Genomic DNA, 16829 nt, shown 5'->3' with positions numbered 1-16829 from the left:
AACTTCAGTATTTGACTCTTGGCTGAACACTCACTAGATTCAGGTTACTCTTGCATACTTTGTTTAAAAATATGTCTGGGAGCATTAGAAAAGTCACTGTAGCCTGTAAAGAATTATCAAGAATTGGGTGGGGAGCAGAAAAAGGGATTTTGTTTCATTTGAAAAAGGTTTTTGGCACTGTCCTGTGTTTTCTGAACTGGAATGGGTGATGGCATGGCACAAAATCCTTTCAGTTTTAGGGAGGAGTTAGTAGGAATTTCAAAGAAATCTCATTGTGGGGAGGATTTGTCAACCTGTGGGCAACGTCTTGGACAAATGTGGGTGGATATAACTCATCTGAACAATTTTTCATGTTGCTGAATTAAAAAACTAACAAGAATTTTTCCAGGCAGGGATGAAAGACAGGTGAGATGTGTGTGGAGGAAGATTAACAGCAACTGGGGCTAGAAAGAGTAAATGAAAATACTGCAGTGACAGCATTATTTATGTAAATGGAACACTGCCAAACTGCATGCAGGGCTTGGTGATCATCCTGTCTGGAAGATGATAGGAAAATCTCCAGCAAAGGGAAGGCAGACTCCAAAATGAGGAGGGAATACAAAGATGAGAGCCACTTAGCTTTGAGATAAACCCGGTAAGATAAAGGCCATAACAAGGTACCAGTGTTTTGGAAATGATTAATTTGGTAAATCTACCCTTTCTTTTAAAGGGGAGAGAAAGGGGCAGCCAGTGACATGAGAGAACAGCACATTAAAAGTTAATCTTCTTTACACAACACCTAATTAGCTTATCATTGCCACAGGATATCTTTATCTCTAGGAGACAGAAAAGGCTTTCACGTTTATGGCCTGTAAAAATGTCTGCAGCCACTCCTGGCGATAAAAAATATGTAAGGGACAGCTGGAGCCAAGCAGGGGACATCAGCCAGCCCCTTAATTGCTCTTGCTGGGAGGGGCTTTCTCTGCCTTCCTCCAGAGCCTGCTGGAATTTCTTGCAGGAGCAGCTCATGGTTTTGTTGAGCTGCTTGCCCCAGCCTCTTTGGGGTGCCAGGCTGGAGGATCTGTACTGATTTAAGACATTTGGCTGTGGTTTATTCCCTGCTCTGCTTAGGAAAGGTGAGAATTCAGGTGAGCTATGTGATTTCATAAAAATACACAGTTAAAAAGGCTGTAGGAAATACAAGTGCCCAGGAGCAAGTGCAGCAGGTGTGTGGCTTTGGGGACGTCTTCCTCTGGCATAAAGTGCAGGGGGCACTTTAAAGAGCATGAGTTCCACACATGCTGACTCTGGCAGGGACATTTCTGGTTTGTGTTTTGTGGTGTCCCTACTTCCCCAGCAGTACTGTGAGAGTGGTGAGGCCCTGGCACAGGGTGCCCAGAGAAGCTGTGGCTGCCCCTGGATCCCTGGAAGTGTCCGAGGCCAGGCTGGATGTGGCTTGGATCAGTTTGGTCTAATGGAAGATGGCCCTACCCATGGCAGGGGGGTTGGAACAATACAATCCTCAATGTCCTTTCCAACCCAAATTATTCTGTGATTCTGTGGGGGGTTTTTTTGCATGTTCATTAGAGTTTATTTCTTCTCTTTTTTTTTTTTTTTTCTGTTTTTTGGCCAAAGTTCTGTTGCTTTAACTGGTGGTGAAATGAATGTTGGGGAGGAACAACAGGAATTTTCAGTTCTGCATCTCTGGTTTCTTTTATTTTGGGAGGTAGGTTTTATGATTGGTTTTGTTAAAGCATTTTCAAGTTGTCCAGGATAAAAAGTCACCTTACAGATCATTAAATCTGGTGTCAGGGTCTTCCCTTGTCTCATAGGGGCTCCTCAGGTTTTCACTGCAATCCCACCATCATGTCATCTCATCCCTTCAGAGGAGGCTGAGATAGCCAAGGCTGTGACACACCCTGTCCTGAGCTGAAAAGACAGAACCCCCCACAAAACAGCCAGCAACCCATGATGGATGCAGAGCCTAATCAGGGATGTAGGACTGGCATGAACAGTGGAAAATGTGTTCCTGAATGAGCAGGGCTAAATTTGTCGCCGTTCCAAAGGCACAGCTGGCTCGGTCCCCACACGCTCACACCCTGCCTGGCTTTCCCTGCAGCTGCTGCTGGGGCTCCAGCCTGCGCCTTCAGCCCTGCTTCTCCATCTGGGTCTCTCTAGCCCTGGTTAGCTTGTCATCTGGACACCAAATTGTAGGGAATTCATAGTGCAGGGGGTCTCCCTTGAATTTCACTCGGTCACGTGGAGTCTCTGAAACTGGATTTTAGCAAGGCAAAGTCTGAATTTTCCTGGAGTGATAGGCAAAGCACCCCTGTACCTCCAGTGCTTTGCCTCACTAATTCATCTGGAAAGTCCTTAGGCTTTTTCCAGGCACTTATCCAATCTTTTTTGGCTGGCTGCTTCTACCTCAATACAAGTTTTGCTGCTTTTTTGTTTGCAGTAGCCTGAATTTTTAATAGCTGTAGGGATGTCTCACAGAAGCCTTTATTTGGTTACAAGGAAGCGGAGCAGAGACTGCTTGAAGACTGCTCAGCTCTTCATTTCTCCAGCAGAAAGTTCCTTAGAAGAGGCTGTTGCCCTGCACTGGGGTCAGTCAGGATCTGTCATGAGTTTGTGACTGAGGTGACCTGAATTCTCCTTGTGGAAGGAGAGCAGTGCCTTCAAGGAAGGTCTCCAGTCCTGCAGAGCATCCACCTGGATTTCCAGCCACACATTGCCAAGGGAAGCACCACGAGATGGGGCAGGACTTTCAGGATTGTCCTTCTTTGCTGTGTGGGGCTGGCACTGCTCAGGGTCACTGTCACTCCGTTTGGTCAGTCTCCAAAAGGAAGGAGGCACCAGCACCGGGAGGTTCCCCAAGGTGTGATGCCCACATCATCTATTTGTGTAATCTTCCCACCTTCCTCTCCATTCCTTTTAGGATAACTGGGGGAATCCTGGGGCTAGGAGAGGATTTTGGCTCTTGATTATGCCACATCTGCATGACTCTCAGGAAAATGGCCAGAGTGGGACCTCTGACAGTGATGTCTGCACCTCTGGGGTCTGTGTGTGTGTACAACTCCTCAGAAAATGTGAACAGGGACAGTTTTATCTCAGAGTTGTTCCTCTGTCTCCACTAAGTCCTCGTTTCCCTTTCCAGAGAGGTATTTAAAGCCGATTCCCAGGTATTAGTGGAAAGTGGGAAGGAAGTGGTAAGCTGGACAGGTTAAATGCAGCTGAAAAATCACACAGTCCCTCACCAGCCTGATTTAGGAAAAGTGCCTGCTTTTACTTCAGCTTTTCAGCAAGGATACAGTCCCTGAAGAGCTGCTTCCCAGGAACCCTCGCTTTAACAATCAGCTAATTAATGGCCTTGTTATCTGTCAGCTTTCTCGTGTGTGCTGCAACAGCTTCTGGGGGAGGGATGCAGCCAAAGAATGACAAGGTTTTCCATCCCTCACCCCGTGCTGGGCTTCCTGCCATCCCCAATTAAGCTGCAGTGCCTTGCCTTGCAGTTATCATGGAAAGCAGGACCAAAGGGCCACCGAGAGTCACCGTTCCCTCCCTGCCTCTATTGCACTGACAGATGTCTGGCCTGGGAACAGCACAGCCCTATCTCCGTTGGGGCTTTTTACTGGACAGGGATTAAGTCACAGCAGTTTTTAAGCCAAGTGAGAAAAAGACAATGCTGGGCATCGTCAGCGGCGCTGACAGGAAGGAGTGTGGATGGGGATGTGCTTTCCTGACCTCCTTCAGTACGGAGAAACTTCTTTATTTAGCTTTGTTCTTCCTAAGAAACTGCCTTTTCCTGTGGTGGAGGAGCACGTAGGTAGTAAATAAACACGTGGAAGAGGAAGCCTGTAGGTAACAGAGGGGACATCCCTGCTGGAATCCACGTTCCCTGCACATGTGGGATGCCCCAAAGCTGATCAGAAAGAAGACAGAAGGTGGAAGATGAAGTGAAACTGTTTCAGGACTGTGGACATTCAATTAAACACTTTTTAATTTCTTACCTTCAACCCCTTCTGTCTTGCAGACCCAGGGAGTTGGGGTTGTTCAGGATGGAGAAGAGAAAGCTCCAGGGAGACCTTCCAGTGCCTGAAGGGGTTCCAAGAGAGCTGGAGAGGGACTTTGGGCAAGGGATGGAATAACAGGACAAGGGGAATGGCTTCCCACTGCCAGAGGTCAGGGTTAGATGGGATATTGGTAACAAATTCTTTCGTGTGAGGGTGGGGAAGCCCTGGCACAGGTTGCCCAGAGAAGCTGTGGCTGCCCCTGGATCCCTGGAAGTGTCCAAGGATACATTGGATAGAGCTTGGAGCAACCTGGGATAGTGGAAGGTGTCCCTTACTGGATGGGCTTTAAGGCTCCTTCCAACCCAAACCATTCCATGATTCTGTGAATTCCCTGGAGGATTCTGTGCAAACCTTCAGAATGAGGGAAGGAAAACTGCTTAGAATGAATGGTTACTTGAGATGTTCTGTCTTTTACTTCTGTTTTTTCAGACAGGCTTCCAGGGCCACTTGTTCTGTCCCAGCCCAGGGGAGCTTTAGAGTGAGAAATGTTTAGGTCATCCTGCTGGGATGTGAGATTACCAGTGGTAAGAGATGGGAGTTGATGCAGTCTGTCCTTTGGTTTTGCTCCTTGTTTGTATCAGGTGTGTGACAATAGAAAAGCAAAGGTTGTCTGGACTGTCTGAGGTGTAGCTCTCCTTGCTGCTGGACATGGAACTCTGGTTTGGATGCAGGGAGGTTTTGAAGGGTTAACTAGAAAATCAGCAGAATCTTTCAGGTCGTTCTTGTTGTTACCTTTCCCCAGGATCTTTGAGGGAAGGCCCATTTCTACTGTCTCAGGAACCCTGCTGCTGAAATGCTGAAATGATTGTAGGAGTATGTGGGTTCTCAGATATTACAAGTGCCTGTTCCCAGTGACCCCGGTGGTGATCCCATAGGAATGACAATGCTTTCCCCATCTGGGGAAGGAAAGCCTGGAGAATTCCAACTTCAGACAGCACAATTCTGCTCCTGCTTCATTGGAAATCTGCCTTAAATGAGGTGTCCTAGTGAAGCTTTTCCATACCTTCTTTTACAGGATGTGTTTGCTGCCCATGTTCATTAAAACATACATTCTGAGCATCTTTTTCATTCATTTATTCTGACACTATATCTCTCAATGTTGGACCTGCTGTTGTTTCTCCTTTTGCTTCTTGTCTGCAGCAGCTTTGCCTCCTGTTCTTCCTCAGATGGTTCAGCACCCCCAAGAATCAGAATATCCTGAGATGGAAGTGACTTAGGAGGTTCATCAAGTTCAGCTCCTGGGCCTGCACAGGAAAACCCCCAAAATCACACCTTGTGCCTGAGGGTGTTGTCCAAATGCTTCTTGAACTTGAAAAGCAAGGAAATAACAGGAGAAATAAGAAATCCTGATGTGATTGAACTTACCTGCTGTCTGATCTATGGGATGGCACCTCCAGGAAAGACTTTCCTTGATGGTTACAGCACAGAGAACTCTTGGGCCTTCCTGCTCCCCTCCCTGTGGGGTGGTGAGGAATATAATGGTTAACAAAACCATAGTCAGGCTCACTTCTCCTGTGGGCCAAGTGGTGGCTGGGTTTTAGCAGGGCTTTGCTTGTCCTGTGAGTGTGTTATCTGCTTACAGAGCTCAATCAGCTTATGAAAGCCGAGCTGTTTGTGCTGACGCAAGGTCTGTGCAGCCCAGACCTGCTGCAAGTGCTTGTGGCCTCAGAAATCCACGGACCTGAGAACCAGGGGATGCTGGAACTGCCAAAGTTTCCTTTGCTGAAGCCTTTGTTTGATACAGGGTGTTGGGCCCCAACCTTTTTTCTGGGAACCTCCTTGGAATGGCCGTGTCCCAGGCAGTGTCTGCAATTCTCTTCTGTCTTCTCCAGTCCCACTCATTTTCCTTTTGATTGTTTCTTCTCTGTTTTATAGTTTATTTTTCATCCCCCTTTTTTTTTTCCATTCTTCCACTTACTTTCTTCAATTTCCTTCTCATCCCTTACTTGTCAACTCACCTTCCTCCATTCGCTCAGAGACCTCCTCCCTCTTATTCCTACCACTGCAGTGTGTTTATCCTCCTCCCTTTCCTCTTCCTCCCTCTATTTTGCCTCCTCAAATTCACTTTATTCCTAAAACCCAAGATAAAATCAAGCTCTTGAGGAAAACTGGAGTGGGAAGAACATAAACCATGGTGGATTAGCCCTATAAGCAGGGAATGGGAAGCTCCAGGAGCTCAGTGAAGGCAAAGCTGCCACAGTTTCACCAGCTTTGTACCAGATATTTACTGTAGACTTTAACTTCTTGACACATCCAAATCTGTCTCCAAAAAACGATCATAAACTGTATTCAAACCATCTTTGACAGGAAAAACTCTGTAAGCAGGGATATCCCTTGTGCTTGTATATTGTGCACCCTGTGGCTTGATGTGAATGAGAAGGGGACACATTCTGGACAAACAAGTCATTAATGGGATGTGCTGCATTTCTGAGAGGCATCTCTTGAAAGCTTTCCTGTGTTAAAAGATTCCTCTTGAGGTTTTTTTTTTTTTCCCATAGAAAGGAAGAGCCATGATGCAATTGCAGGCTCTTCTGGCAGTATTTTAGGTAGAAATACAAGTTATCCCAGGCAGCCCCAAGCAGAAGGTCCGAGGTGGATGGTGTTTCCTTGCCTTTAAGTAGCTTGTATGGAAAACTGGGGTTAAAAACCACCAGGAAATACCTTCAAAGAAGAGTGATTTGTTACAAAGGATTTTTCTTGTGGCTCCTGGTGAGGGGCTCTAGAGATGTCAGTTTTCCATGGATTTCTTCCTGTCCTGTGCTCAAGTAAGGTGTGTGCATACAGAATTCCTTTGCTGTTTGTTGCTTCCTAATTTCATGGGACAGCAGGAAAACAACTGAGAAACTGAACTCACCCCACTCTGGTGGATTCCTTCTAAATAATGGAGAGGCTGGAAGGGCTGGTTTCAGATTAGAGCAACCTGGGATTGCACCTGGGACACAGAGGTGGGAGGAGATCTGGTGCTTTTTGGCGGATGTGAGCAAGGACGTGGGTTCTGCTGGGAGGATGAGGAGGTGATCTGAATGCGCTGGGTTGGGACAGATGTAGGAACATCCTGCTGAGAATCCCGTGGCCCATCCTCATGTCCTGTCTCTGGCAGGTCTATAACCTGACTCAGGAGTTCTTCCAACGAGGTAAACCAGTCAATGCTGAGAGCCAGAACAGTGTGGGCGTTTTCACACGGGACGTCGTGCGCAAACGCGTCAAGGCCGACCCGGATGACACGGAGGCCGTCAAGAGGTTGAAACTGGCCATGATCCAGCAGTACCTGAAGGTATGTGTGCACATCATTGGGGTGTTTTCTTTTTGTTTAAGGTAGGAGCAAAACAAATTCTGAACCTCAGGCACCTGGCTGAGCCCTACACAGCCCTGGAAATTGCTTTTTGTGCTCTCTTGCTGTTTGTGTTTCTATTGACAACTTTTTGACAGTGGGCTGCAAGGAAAAATGCCTTTACTCCTTTTTTTTCTTTTTCTTGCCTTAAACCCCCAGTTTTCTTCATAGAAGTGGCTTTCCTAGGCCTTGTTAAATTTTCTGATTTAGTTTGGGTTTTTTTTACCATCTGAAGCTACTCTATTATCAGGTTTTTTAGTAATGTCTTATCTTGTGGCTTACACCTGCACCCCCTGATCCTGCCTGAGTGTTTTTTACCTCTCAGAGACCAGAAGAAATGTAACTTTGATACTAGTAATTTGCTGAAGAAATCCCCAGAAGCATTTTGAAGGTAAAGCAATAAAATTCAAGATAAATTGTATAAACCCAGCTTTCCACATGGCTTCCATAGTTCTTTTTATCTCCTTGGTGCCTTGGCTAAATGAGTTCTCTGTGGGATGAGGACTTAATGCTGAATCAGGCACTCCATGAGTAAAATGTATCAGTCATTTTTATTTCACTTAGAATGACTTAAAAGCTTCTGAGATGAGGCAGGGCAGGCAAGCAGCACTTTGTCATGTGTTCACTGTTTTCAGGTGGGAAGCTAAACCAAAGAGGAGTAAAGACCTGAAGAGTCTCACAGGAGATTTGAGATAAAGCTGAGGTTTGAACCCTGGTGTCCTGAGCCTGATATCTCACCATCCTCACCCAAAACCTTTTATCACAGGGTGTCTCCACAGCTGCCACGTAAAGCTCAGTTATTTACTGTGTTACCCATAAAATAGCACCCGTGCAGACAGGGTTAAGTCATTGGATACAGCTCTGGGTTTCCTGTTCCTCACAGGTTTCTCCTGTGCCTGCTCCAGGCTGCCGCAGTCAGAGCTGTTTCTGCAAGTCTTGCAAATCCCTTCTCATGCAAATACCTGAGAACAACAAAGCTTCTCATGCTTTAGACTATCAGATGACAGAGTGGGGATTAACCTGTCTCGGGTTAGAGTCTTGGTAGTTGGTTGTTTTTCTCCCTGACGTTTTGCCTTCATGGTTGAAAGAATCAAACAGCAGCCAGTGTTTAACTTCATAATGAGAAATGTCCTGTTGGAGCATCCAGGCAGGACGGGGATCCTGCTGTGTGCCACAGGTTTTGTGTTGTGTGACCCTGGGGGAGGGCTGGGAAATGCTTGGGTGGGGTAGAACCACAGCACAGTCCAGAGATGGGTCTTCAGTCAGTCCCCACTGGAGTCATCAGGCAGTGACCAGGACAGGGAAGGCACCTGTTTGTCCCTGCAGTCACAGGAGCAGCCTGGGAGCTGCTGGCACAACCCTGACTTGTTCACTTTGTCCCAGCACAGAGATTCCTGCTCTGCACCACGGTGCTCCACAGCAGGGAGATGGTCTAGGCTTGTCAGGCTCCCAAGCACAGTCATTAAAGTGTGGAAAGGCCTGGAAAATAGGTCGAAGGGTGAGGCAAGGAACTGTAATATTCCTTAAAATGCTGGGAGAATTACAGTGTTCGAGCGATTGTGACTCCGGTGATGCGAAGATTTTAAGATCGCTGTGTCCCGTGCATCAGGATTATCATTAGAAGCTTATCACAAGACAGGCCAAACATCCTGCCTTTGTTCCAGGGATTGTTGGGAGCTGCAGCTATGCCTAATACTCCTACAAACATTAACCAACAGGTTAATGGATCTAAAGCTTTGGTAATCACATCAAACACACGTGGCTCACATCTTGGCATTTCCCTTTCCCGTCTCCTTCAGTTCCTTCAGTGCCGGGTCCTCTCGCCTCTGGCAGATTGTTGGCTGGCTGATTGCTGACTGACAGCAGCCTGAAAGCTGCAGACAGCAGAAATAGCTGCCAGAAGTTTTATGTGGCTCCTCATGGGAACATTTATTAGCACTGGAATGAGCATCTGATTAACACAGCTCCAGGTTCTGCTGTAGGAGCAGCAGACAGGAGGTCCCTGGCCACTGCAGGGGATTTTAAAGGATAGAAAACAGAACTTTAACCCAGAATTGTGCAGAAGCAAAGACATCATGGAATTATAGATTCAAAGAATGGTTTGGGTTGGAAGGGACCTTAAAGACTGTCCATTTCCATCCCCTGCCATGGGCAGGGACACCTTCCACTATCCCAGTCCAACCTGGCTTTGAGAACACTTCAGGGGCTGTGGCAGCCACAGCTTCTCTGGGCAACCTGTGCCAGGGCCTCCCCACCCTCACAAGGAAGAATTTATTCCTCATATCTAATTTAATTTGACCCTCAGTTTAAAGCCATAATTCTTTCCCCTGTCACTCCACAGCCTTGTCCAAAGTTCCTCTCCAGCTCTTTTATAGCCCCTTTAGATACTGAAAGGTGGCAGGATGTCTTTCCACAGCTTTCTCTTTGCCAAGCTGAACAGCCCCTGCTCTCAGCTTGTCTGCAGATCAGAGGGGCTCCAGCCCTCTGGTCTCTGCACTCTGGATGATACAACTCAAACTCTTTACCATGACAAAATGGTTTCTCTGGTTGCAAGAAAGGCTAAGGATTGATTTTTGTCAGATCCTATGGCCAAGCACTTCTTTACTAGCAAAACTAATCTGGTTTCAGAGTGGAATTCAGCACTCTCACACAGCTCCTCTGTGCCCTTGCAGAGCTGTGCTGTGGCTAAAGGAGTTGCTCTGTGGCAATGTTGCTTTTGTGTTGCTTTTCCTTAGGTAGAGAGCTGCGAGAGCAGCTCCCACAGCATGGATGAAGTCTCGCTGAGTGAATTTGGGGAATGGACCGAAATCCCCGGGGCCCATCACGTCATTCCTTGTGGTTTTATTAAAATCGTGGAGATTCTGGCCCGCTCCATTCCCAAGTCTGTCATTCAGCTCCGCAAGCCGGTCAAGTGCATCCACTGGAACCAGTCGGTCAGCAAGGAGATTGAGAGGGTGGCTGACCACAACAGTGACCTCCCCGAGGAGAACAAGGGCTCCAATGTCTTCGTAGAGTGCGAGGACTGTGAGTTCATCCCAGCTGACCACGTCATTGTGACTGTGTCCCTGGGAGTCTTGAAGAAGCGCCACGAGAGCCTGTTCCATCCCCGCCTGCCTGAGGAGAAGGTGATGGCCATTGAGAAACTGGGAATCAATACCACTGACAAGATCTTCCTGGAGTTTGAAGAGCCTTTCTGGAGCTCTGAATGCAACAGCATCCAGTTTGTGTGGGAAGACGAGGCGGAGAGCGAGAGCTTGACTTATCCCGAGGAGCTGTGGTACAAGAAGATCTGCAGCTTCGATGTGCTGTACCCTCCCGAGAGGTACGGCCACGTCCTCAGTGGCTGGATCTGTGGAGAAGAGGCTTTGATTATGGAGAAGTGTGATGATGAAACTGTGGCAGAAACCTGCACCGAAATGCTACGTAAATTTACAGGTCAGCTGTGCTCTGGTGGGAGAGGGAGCGTGGGGCTGGGGGATCAAATAACCACGAGGAAGGAAATGCTTTAAAGTCATTTTTAGTTCTTTGGCATTTTGTGTCCCTTTGAATGTGCCTGTGCTTCCAGCATAGCTCCTGCTTGGGTGTGCCTGGGAGCTATTTTTACAGAGGGGCTGATAAACCAGCTCAGGAAGTGGTGGGCAGAAGTGCTGGAGGATTCCACATCCTCTGCTTTATTGAATCACAAATAACTCTGCAGCAGCTGAAGCTGTCAGGCTCTGAGGGCTGATCTCAGCTGTGGAGAGCATCACAGCCCTGTCAGAAGCTGAACCTGTTTAGATCAGCTGAGGTGTGGTTGAATCACACCCTTGACTTCCATTTAATGTCAACTCTATGGAAATCTCAATGGCCTAAATTTCAAAAAATTGATTGATACTGAGAGTTCCCATTTTCTGGGTTCATCACTGGAACCTTCCTGGACTTCCCAGATTTCGTGTTCTGTGATCACACATCACTTTAAGGGCAGCAGTAGGACCAAGGCAGATCTTAGGTGTATTACACTGAGAAAATCCAGATGAAATCACTTAAAGCAGTAATACTTGGATTCGATTCTGGGCTTTAGTTTGTCCACAGCCACTTCTCTAGAGGTCGCACACCTTACCAAAAAAAGGGATTTTTGTATCTGAGAGTCTTTGACATCCTCTGATGGGAGACACTATGCAAGTGCAGGTGTAAGGTAGTAACACTGAAAGAAATGGTGGTGGCTTTAATAGCAGTTTTGAAATAAGGTTTTTGAATTTATACAGAATTACAAGTAGTTATAAGAGCAGCATCTTCCAGGATTAGATGTGGTTTATGCTGTTTTAGAGATGGCTCCTGTGATTAAATGATACATATCTTCCTGCTAGCTGGTGTTAGCCCCATCTCAGCATCCAGTGGGTTTCCAACCTTACCTCTTGTCCATGGAGCTCCAGCTAACTGGAGAAATTTGCCTTCACAAGTGCAGCTTTCCCCTGTCCTTACTGACCATTTGCTACCAACAACTTGGAGATCCAGAGAGCCACAGAATCACAGGATGTCCTGAGTTGGAAGGGACCCATCAGGATCATCATGTCCAGCTGCTGGCCCTGCACAGGACGCTCCAGCAATCCCCTTGTGCCTCAGAACATTGTCCAGATGCCTCTTGAGCTCAGACAGGCTTGGTGCTGTGACCATTCCTTGGGGAGCCTGTTCCAGCACCTCTGGGTGAAGAACCTTTATCCCTGGAATCTGAGGACTTCTGCATAACTGACTACAGCCAAAAGAGGTTTTACCACTCTCTGCAGGAGCTGTAGGGTAGAGACTCTGGATTCAAAAGCTCTGATTCAGTGCCCAAGCCTGCATCCTTGTTTCAGCTGTGCCTCCTGAGCTGTTGGTGTGCAGGGGTGTTGGGTGTCCCCATGTCCCATGTCACATCAGTCCCTGTGTGCCATCTTTCCCCTGACCCCAGCAGGGAACTGCTGCTCTACACAGGCTTAGCAGGAGGCTCTTCTCTCACAGGCCAAGTTGTCGCAGTGCTGAATGGACAAACAACCTTGTTTGATACAGCTTTTCTTTCTTAAGGCCTATTTAAAAAAAAAAAATAAAAAAATTCCAAAACCCACTTCAAGTCATCAGTGGGAATTTGGCTCTTTAGGTCTGTTGTAGTTTGGCACGTGGGAGTTTGCTGTCCCTCTTCCTTCTTGGGCTTCTTCACAGTTACTGTTTGCGAGTGTTGGATGTTCCTCTCCTCCCAGGATGGAAATGTGTTGGCTCTGGGCCGTGGGTCTGTGCTGCAATTGCAGTTCCAGCTGATGCTGCACCTGGTCACTGTCCATCAGGCTCTTCCACAGAGCTAATCCCAGGTTATCTCTCCCTGGAGAATTCCAGACTGGATTTACCAGGGCCTTGCCCTGCGATGAGCATTTTGGGCATCAGCTGAGAAGTGGCCTCTCAGCTGCTCAAAACTGTGAGAGGAAAACCTGTTCTTGGAGTGCCCAGTACCCAACATGACCTGTTCCACTTCCTGCCCCCAAACCTCCTGTTGGTAGAAAACCTTTTCACAGCTCTTGCAGGATTCCCTGCCTAAGGGAGCTGGGTTTATCCTGTTTTCCTTGCTCCCCTTTTCCCTGGAGGTCCCAGAAGGAGCAATACCTCAGGGCTGATCTGGGCCAGGTGCCAGGCTGGCTGAAATAACAGGAGTTTGCTCAGCTCTCCGTGCACCTCCCTTCTCTGCTGACCTGTTCCAGGGGGAGTGTGAGTGGGGATTAGGCCAGCAGCCTGTGGTACACCTAGAGCCACCTTTGAGCATGGCTTCACTCCTCTGCTCCAATTAGCACCACCCAGCCCAGCTTTGAAAGCCTCTCCCACCGCTCGAGTTCACACAGGTCAGCTAACCAAGTTAGAAAACCTGGTAGTTTGTACTGCCAGGATCCTGACCTCCATGGAAAGCCTGGATCTTCCATAAGGCAGCTCAGAACTTCCACACCTCACTTGGTGCTCTGTGACATCTTCTGAAGCATCTTTTCTCTAGTGAGTATAGAGGGAGCCTTATATTCAATAATGAAACAGATACTTTCAGCCTTTTAATGTTCGCTTTGCCTTTTGTGGCTTTCATGTTCCGGGTATGAAATGCTCCATGCTCTTATTCTTCTGAGAAAGAATTCATTCATTACCAGGTAGGTTCCCGTCTCTCACTGTGTTTTCTCAGTCTGTTGGTCCTGGTGGCCTTTCCTTTGGCTTCAGAGTATGTTATACCAGTTTTAAGTTAAATCCGTTCTTTTAGGCTCACACTGAGAATCTCTCTGAGAATTGACCTTGAATTTCCCTCTCAGGTCGGTGTTGGGGATTAAGTGGCTTTGCTGTGAAAAGCTCTGAGGATTGTTCTAACCTAAGAGCCATCAGCAATTACTGCTTTTCACAACTGGACGGTGAAAAGCAGTGTCCTCCAAATCTGATTAAATGGAATACCTCAGAGCAATTAGGAGCCTTGCTCTGCCTTCTTTGTTGGATAAGCTCCCAGAATTAGAAGCCAGAGGCTCCCTGCTGAAGGGATCACTGGAGCCTGTCAGGCTGCAGCTGGAGATGCTCTGAGTTTTCCTGAGCAGCTATTTCTCTGGAGGGGAACAGATCTGTTTTAGGTTCTGCATCACATCTCCCAGTCCCATGTGGGTGTCTGGGGTAGCCACTCTGGTGTGGGGGCAGTACCACAGATCTCCCTTGGTGGAATCTTAGATCCCTGCTCTCAGGTAGGAAAATAAATTTGAGTGCTTTAATTTAGATTGGTGACTTGATTTTATGGTAATTCAATCAGCCCCATAAACAATAAAGCTCTGTATCCACACCTTCCAGGAGCTGAAGAAAAATGGGATTGTGTGAGGCACAGGGAGTTGTCTTCCATAGCTTCACAAGTGGAAATCTGTGGCATGAAGATATGTGCCCTCCTGTTTTAGTGAAGGCCAATATACTTTTTTTAGCTATTTAATCTCTCTTCGGATGTTGGAAACTGAGAAGTTTCCGCATCTGTGTTGTTACTTTTATCTGTGGACAAAGGCACATTTACCCTGTTTAAAAGCAGAAATGAGCAAGTCCAGTGAAGAATGTTCCTTGAAGGATTGTGGCTCTCAGTCTTTGTAGTTTCTGTCTTCAAACAACAGCTCAGAATCAGAGCTTTTGCTACGTGCTCCTGTCTGACCTTCAACCAAATTTCCTCTCTGTGCCTCCTGGTTTTCCTCTTGGAAACAGCTGCTTGCATTAAAAAGTGCAGAAATGCAGAGTGCAGGGGCACAGTAGCTGCACAGTGGACACTTGGGTCTTAATGATGTGGCCTGATGTGCTGGAGAGCCTGGAAGGAGCTCATGGGAATGGATGTGGATATGGAAATGTGCACCAGCTACGGAAGAGGCATCACCAGGCCACTGCAGAGACTCCTTTTATTCGAAAACCCCTGGTGTGCTGTTTTTGTGCAGTGCTCTGGGATGGGTGGCTGCCTCAACCCTGCTTGGGGAGTGTTCTCTGACAGCTCCCATGGTGTGTTCTCCTGGGCTTTCCCACAGCCCTCAAAAATAAAACATGATAACTTATTTCCTTGACACATCTGAGAGCTCCCAGTTCTCAGACTCCCTTGGGCTTTCCACTTCCAGGCATTCCTGCTTTGAAGAGTCTTGCAGGAACATATTTTAGAGGCCTTTGTTATGTAAAGCTGTTGCTCCTGAAACAACATTGCTTTGTAGGATGTGTTTTATTTGTGGGATGTATTTATTTGCTAGTCTGTGCCGTATTTTGATCTGGGGTCTGGTTTTAAAGTGTTCACAGAGTACTCTGGGCAGGCCATGCAGGAGTCTCTGTTCCAGCCCCTTATTCCATAACTTTGGCTGGCAGGATACTCCTAAAAGCAGAAGCTGAACCAGGACCCACTCTTGATTTTAAGGAGCTGAAGGCACTGCTGAATAATAGTTTATAAGGACTAAATAATGCATTGCCCGACCAATGTTTACATTTGGGTGTGTCCCTCTAAACTGGGATGAAGAAAGTGGGGGAATTTGGGTTGTCTCATGACAGACTGAACATCTTGAGCTGTCACAGAGTCAGGGTCTGAAGCAGGCATAGGATGTGAACATCTCAAAACTCCTACTTTTTGATCTTTTGGAATCACAGAATTGCTTAAGTTGGAAAAGCCCTTTAAGATCATTGATCCCAACCATTCCTCCAGCACTGCCAAGGCCACCACTGCCCCATGTCCCCAGGTGCCACATCCACATGGCTTTTAAATCCCTCCAGGGATGGGAACTCCCAACACTCCCAGCTCTGCCAGGGCTGGACAGCCCTTTCCATAAAGAATCCTAGAATGGTTTGGGTTGGAAGGGACCTTCATGATCATCCAGTTCCAGTTCCTCTGCTGTGGAAGATTTAAACTCAACCCAAGTAGCTGAACCTTGCCTGGATACATGATGTTGCCTCAAGGGTGGATCTTGGCTCCTGCAGAGGGAATTCCTCTTCATTGGAATTCTCTGTGTCCTTCCTCCTGTTCCTCTCCTGCCATGCCAGATACAATCATGGGACTCCAACAAAAGCAGAGGCACTGAGATGATCCAAAACCAGCCTAGCAGGAGGATCTCCAAAGTGTGACTCTTTTGTAGCTGAGGCTCTTGTGCCACCAGCTGGTGGCCTGCAGTCCTGGTGGATCTCATGCTCTCCAAGGTCTTTGGGATGGGGACAGTGGCTGATGATGACCCTGTCGTGGGTGCATTCTTCATCTCTAGGTCCTACACCCTCTTAGCAGTGGAAATCTTACAGCGATCTAGAAATCCCACTTCAGCCTCAAAAGCCTGCTTTCCATGCCTTATGTGTTAAATAAACAGAGTCTCCTGGATTGTAGCTTGATTTTGGAGACAGCTTTATGGGAATCTGTTGGAATGAGCTCATACAGGCTTTGAGAACTTTCTGACAGGTTTTTCAATACCCCCACATAATGAAGATTTGCCTTTCCTCTTTGGAGGCACATCTCTCTCACAAGGCTACCTAAACATCCAATTTAGACTGGGCACTCAATTAAAATACCTAAATTTTGGTGAGATCAGTCATGTTGGTCACCACCAGGCTCCCCACTGCAAATGTGACCAGGAGATTCTTTGTATTTCCAACCAGAATGTGTCCTGAAGCTCCTCCAGTCTTTTAGAACCTAAACATTTTAGTGATCCTTTCCAAAATAAATCAGAGAATAATTTAAGTAGGAAAAGGCTTCCAAGGTCATGGAATCCAGCCTGTGACCAATTCCCCACCTTGTCAAGCAGGCCAGGGCACTTAGTGCCTGGTCCAGTCATTCCTTGGACACCTCTAGGGGTGGGGACTCCCAACACATTCCTGGAAAATGGAAGAGCTGAGATGAAAAGGGAGGTAATTTCTGTTATATAAATAGGTGAAACTTCTCTAATGGAAGAGAGATCTGGTTTGGGGGCTCTGCTGGGACAGATGTTGAATAAATCAGAGAG

At 47.2% G+C, this 16829-nt stretch overlaps 1 protein-coding gene across 1 annotated transcript in view; it reads left to right on the top strand.

The window, feature by feature from the left end:
* SMOX (spermine oxidase) overlaps positions 1-16829 on the top strand; it is a 49937-nt gene that overhangs the window by 31058 nt on the left and 2050 nt on the right. Inside the window, exons 4-5 of the mRNA XM_058838390.1 lie at positions 7153-7326; positions 10119-10818. Of these exons, the coding sequence (XP_058694373.1) occupies positions 7153-7326; positions 10119-10818 (874 nt within the window). The remainder of the gene's footprint in view (positions 1-7152; positions 7327-10118; positions 10819-16829) is intronic.

This window comes from Poecile atricapillus, chromosome 4 (assembly GCF_030490865.1).
Source record: "Poecile atricapillus isolate bPoeAtr1 chromosome 4, bPoeAtr1.hap1, whole genome shotgun sequence".
Lineage (NCBI taxonomy): Eukaryota > Metazoa > Chordata > Aves > Passeriformes > Paridae > Poecile > Poecile atricapillus.
Note: the sequence above shows the minus strand (reverse complement) of the source record. Positions and strands in the feature narration are given on the sequence as shown.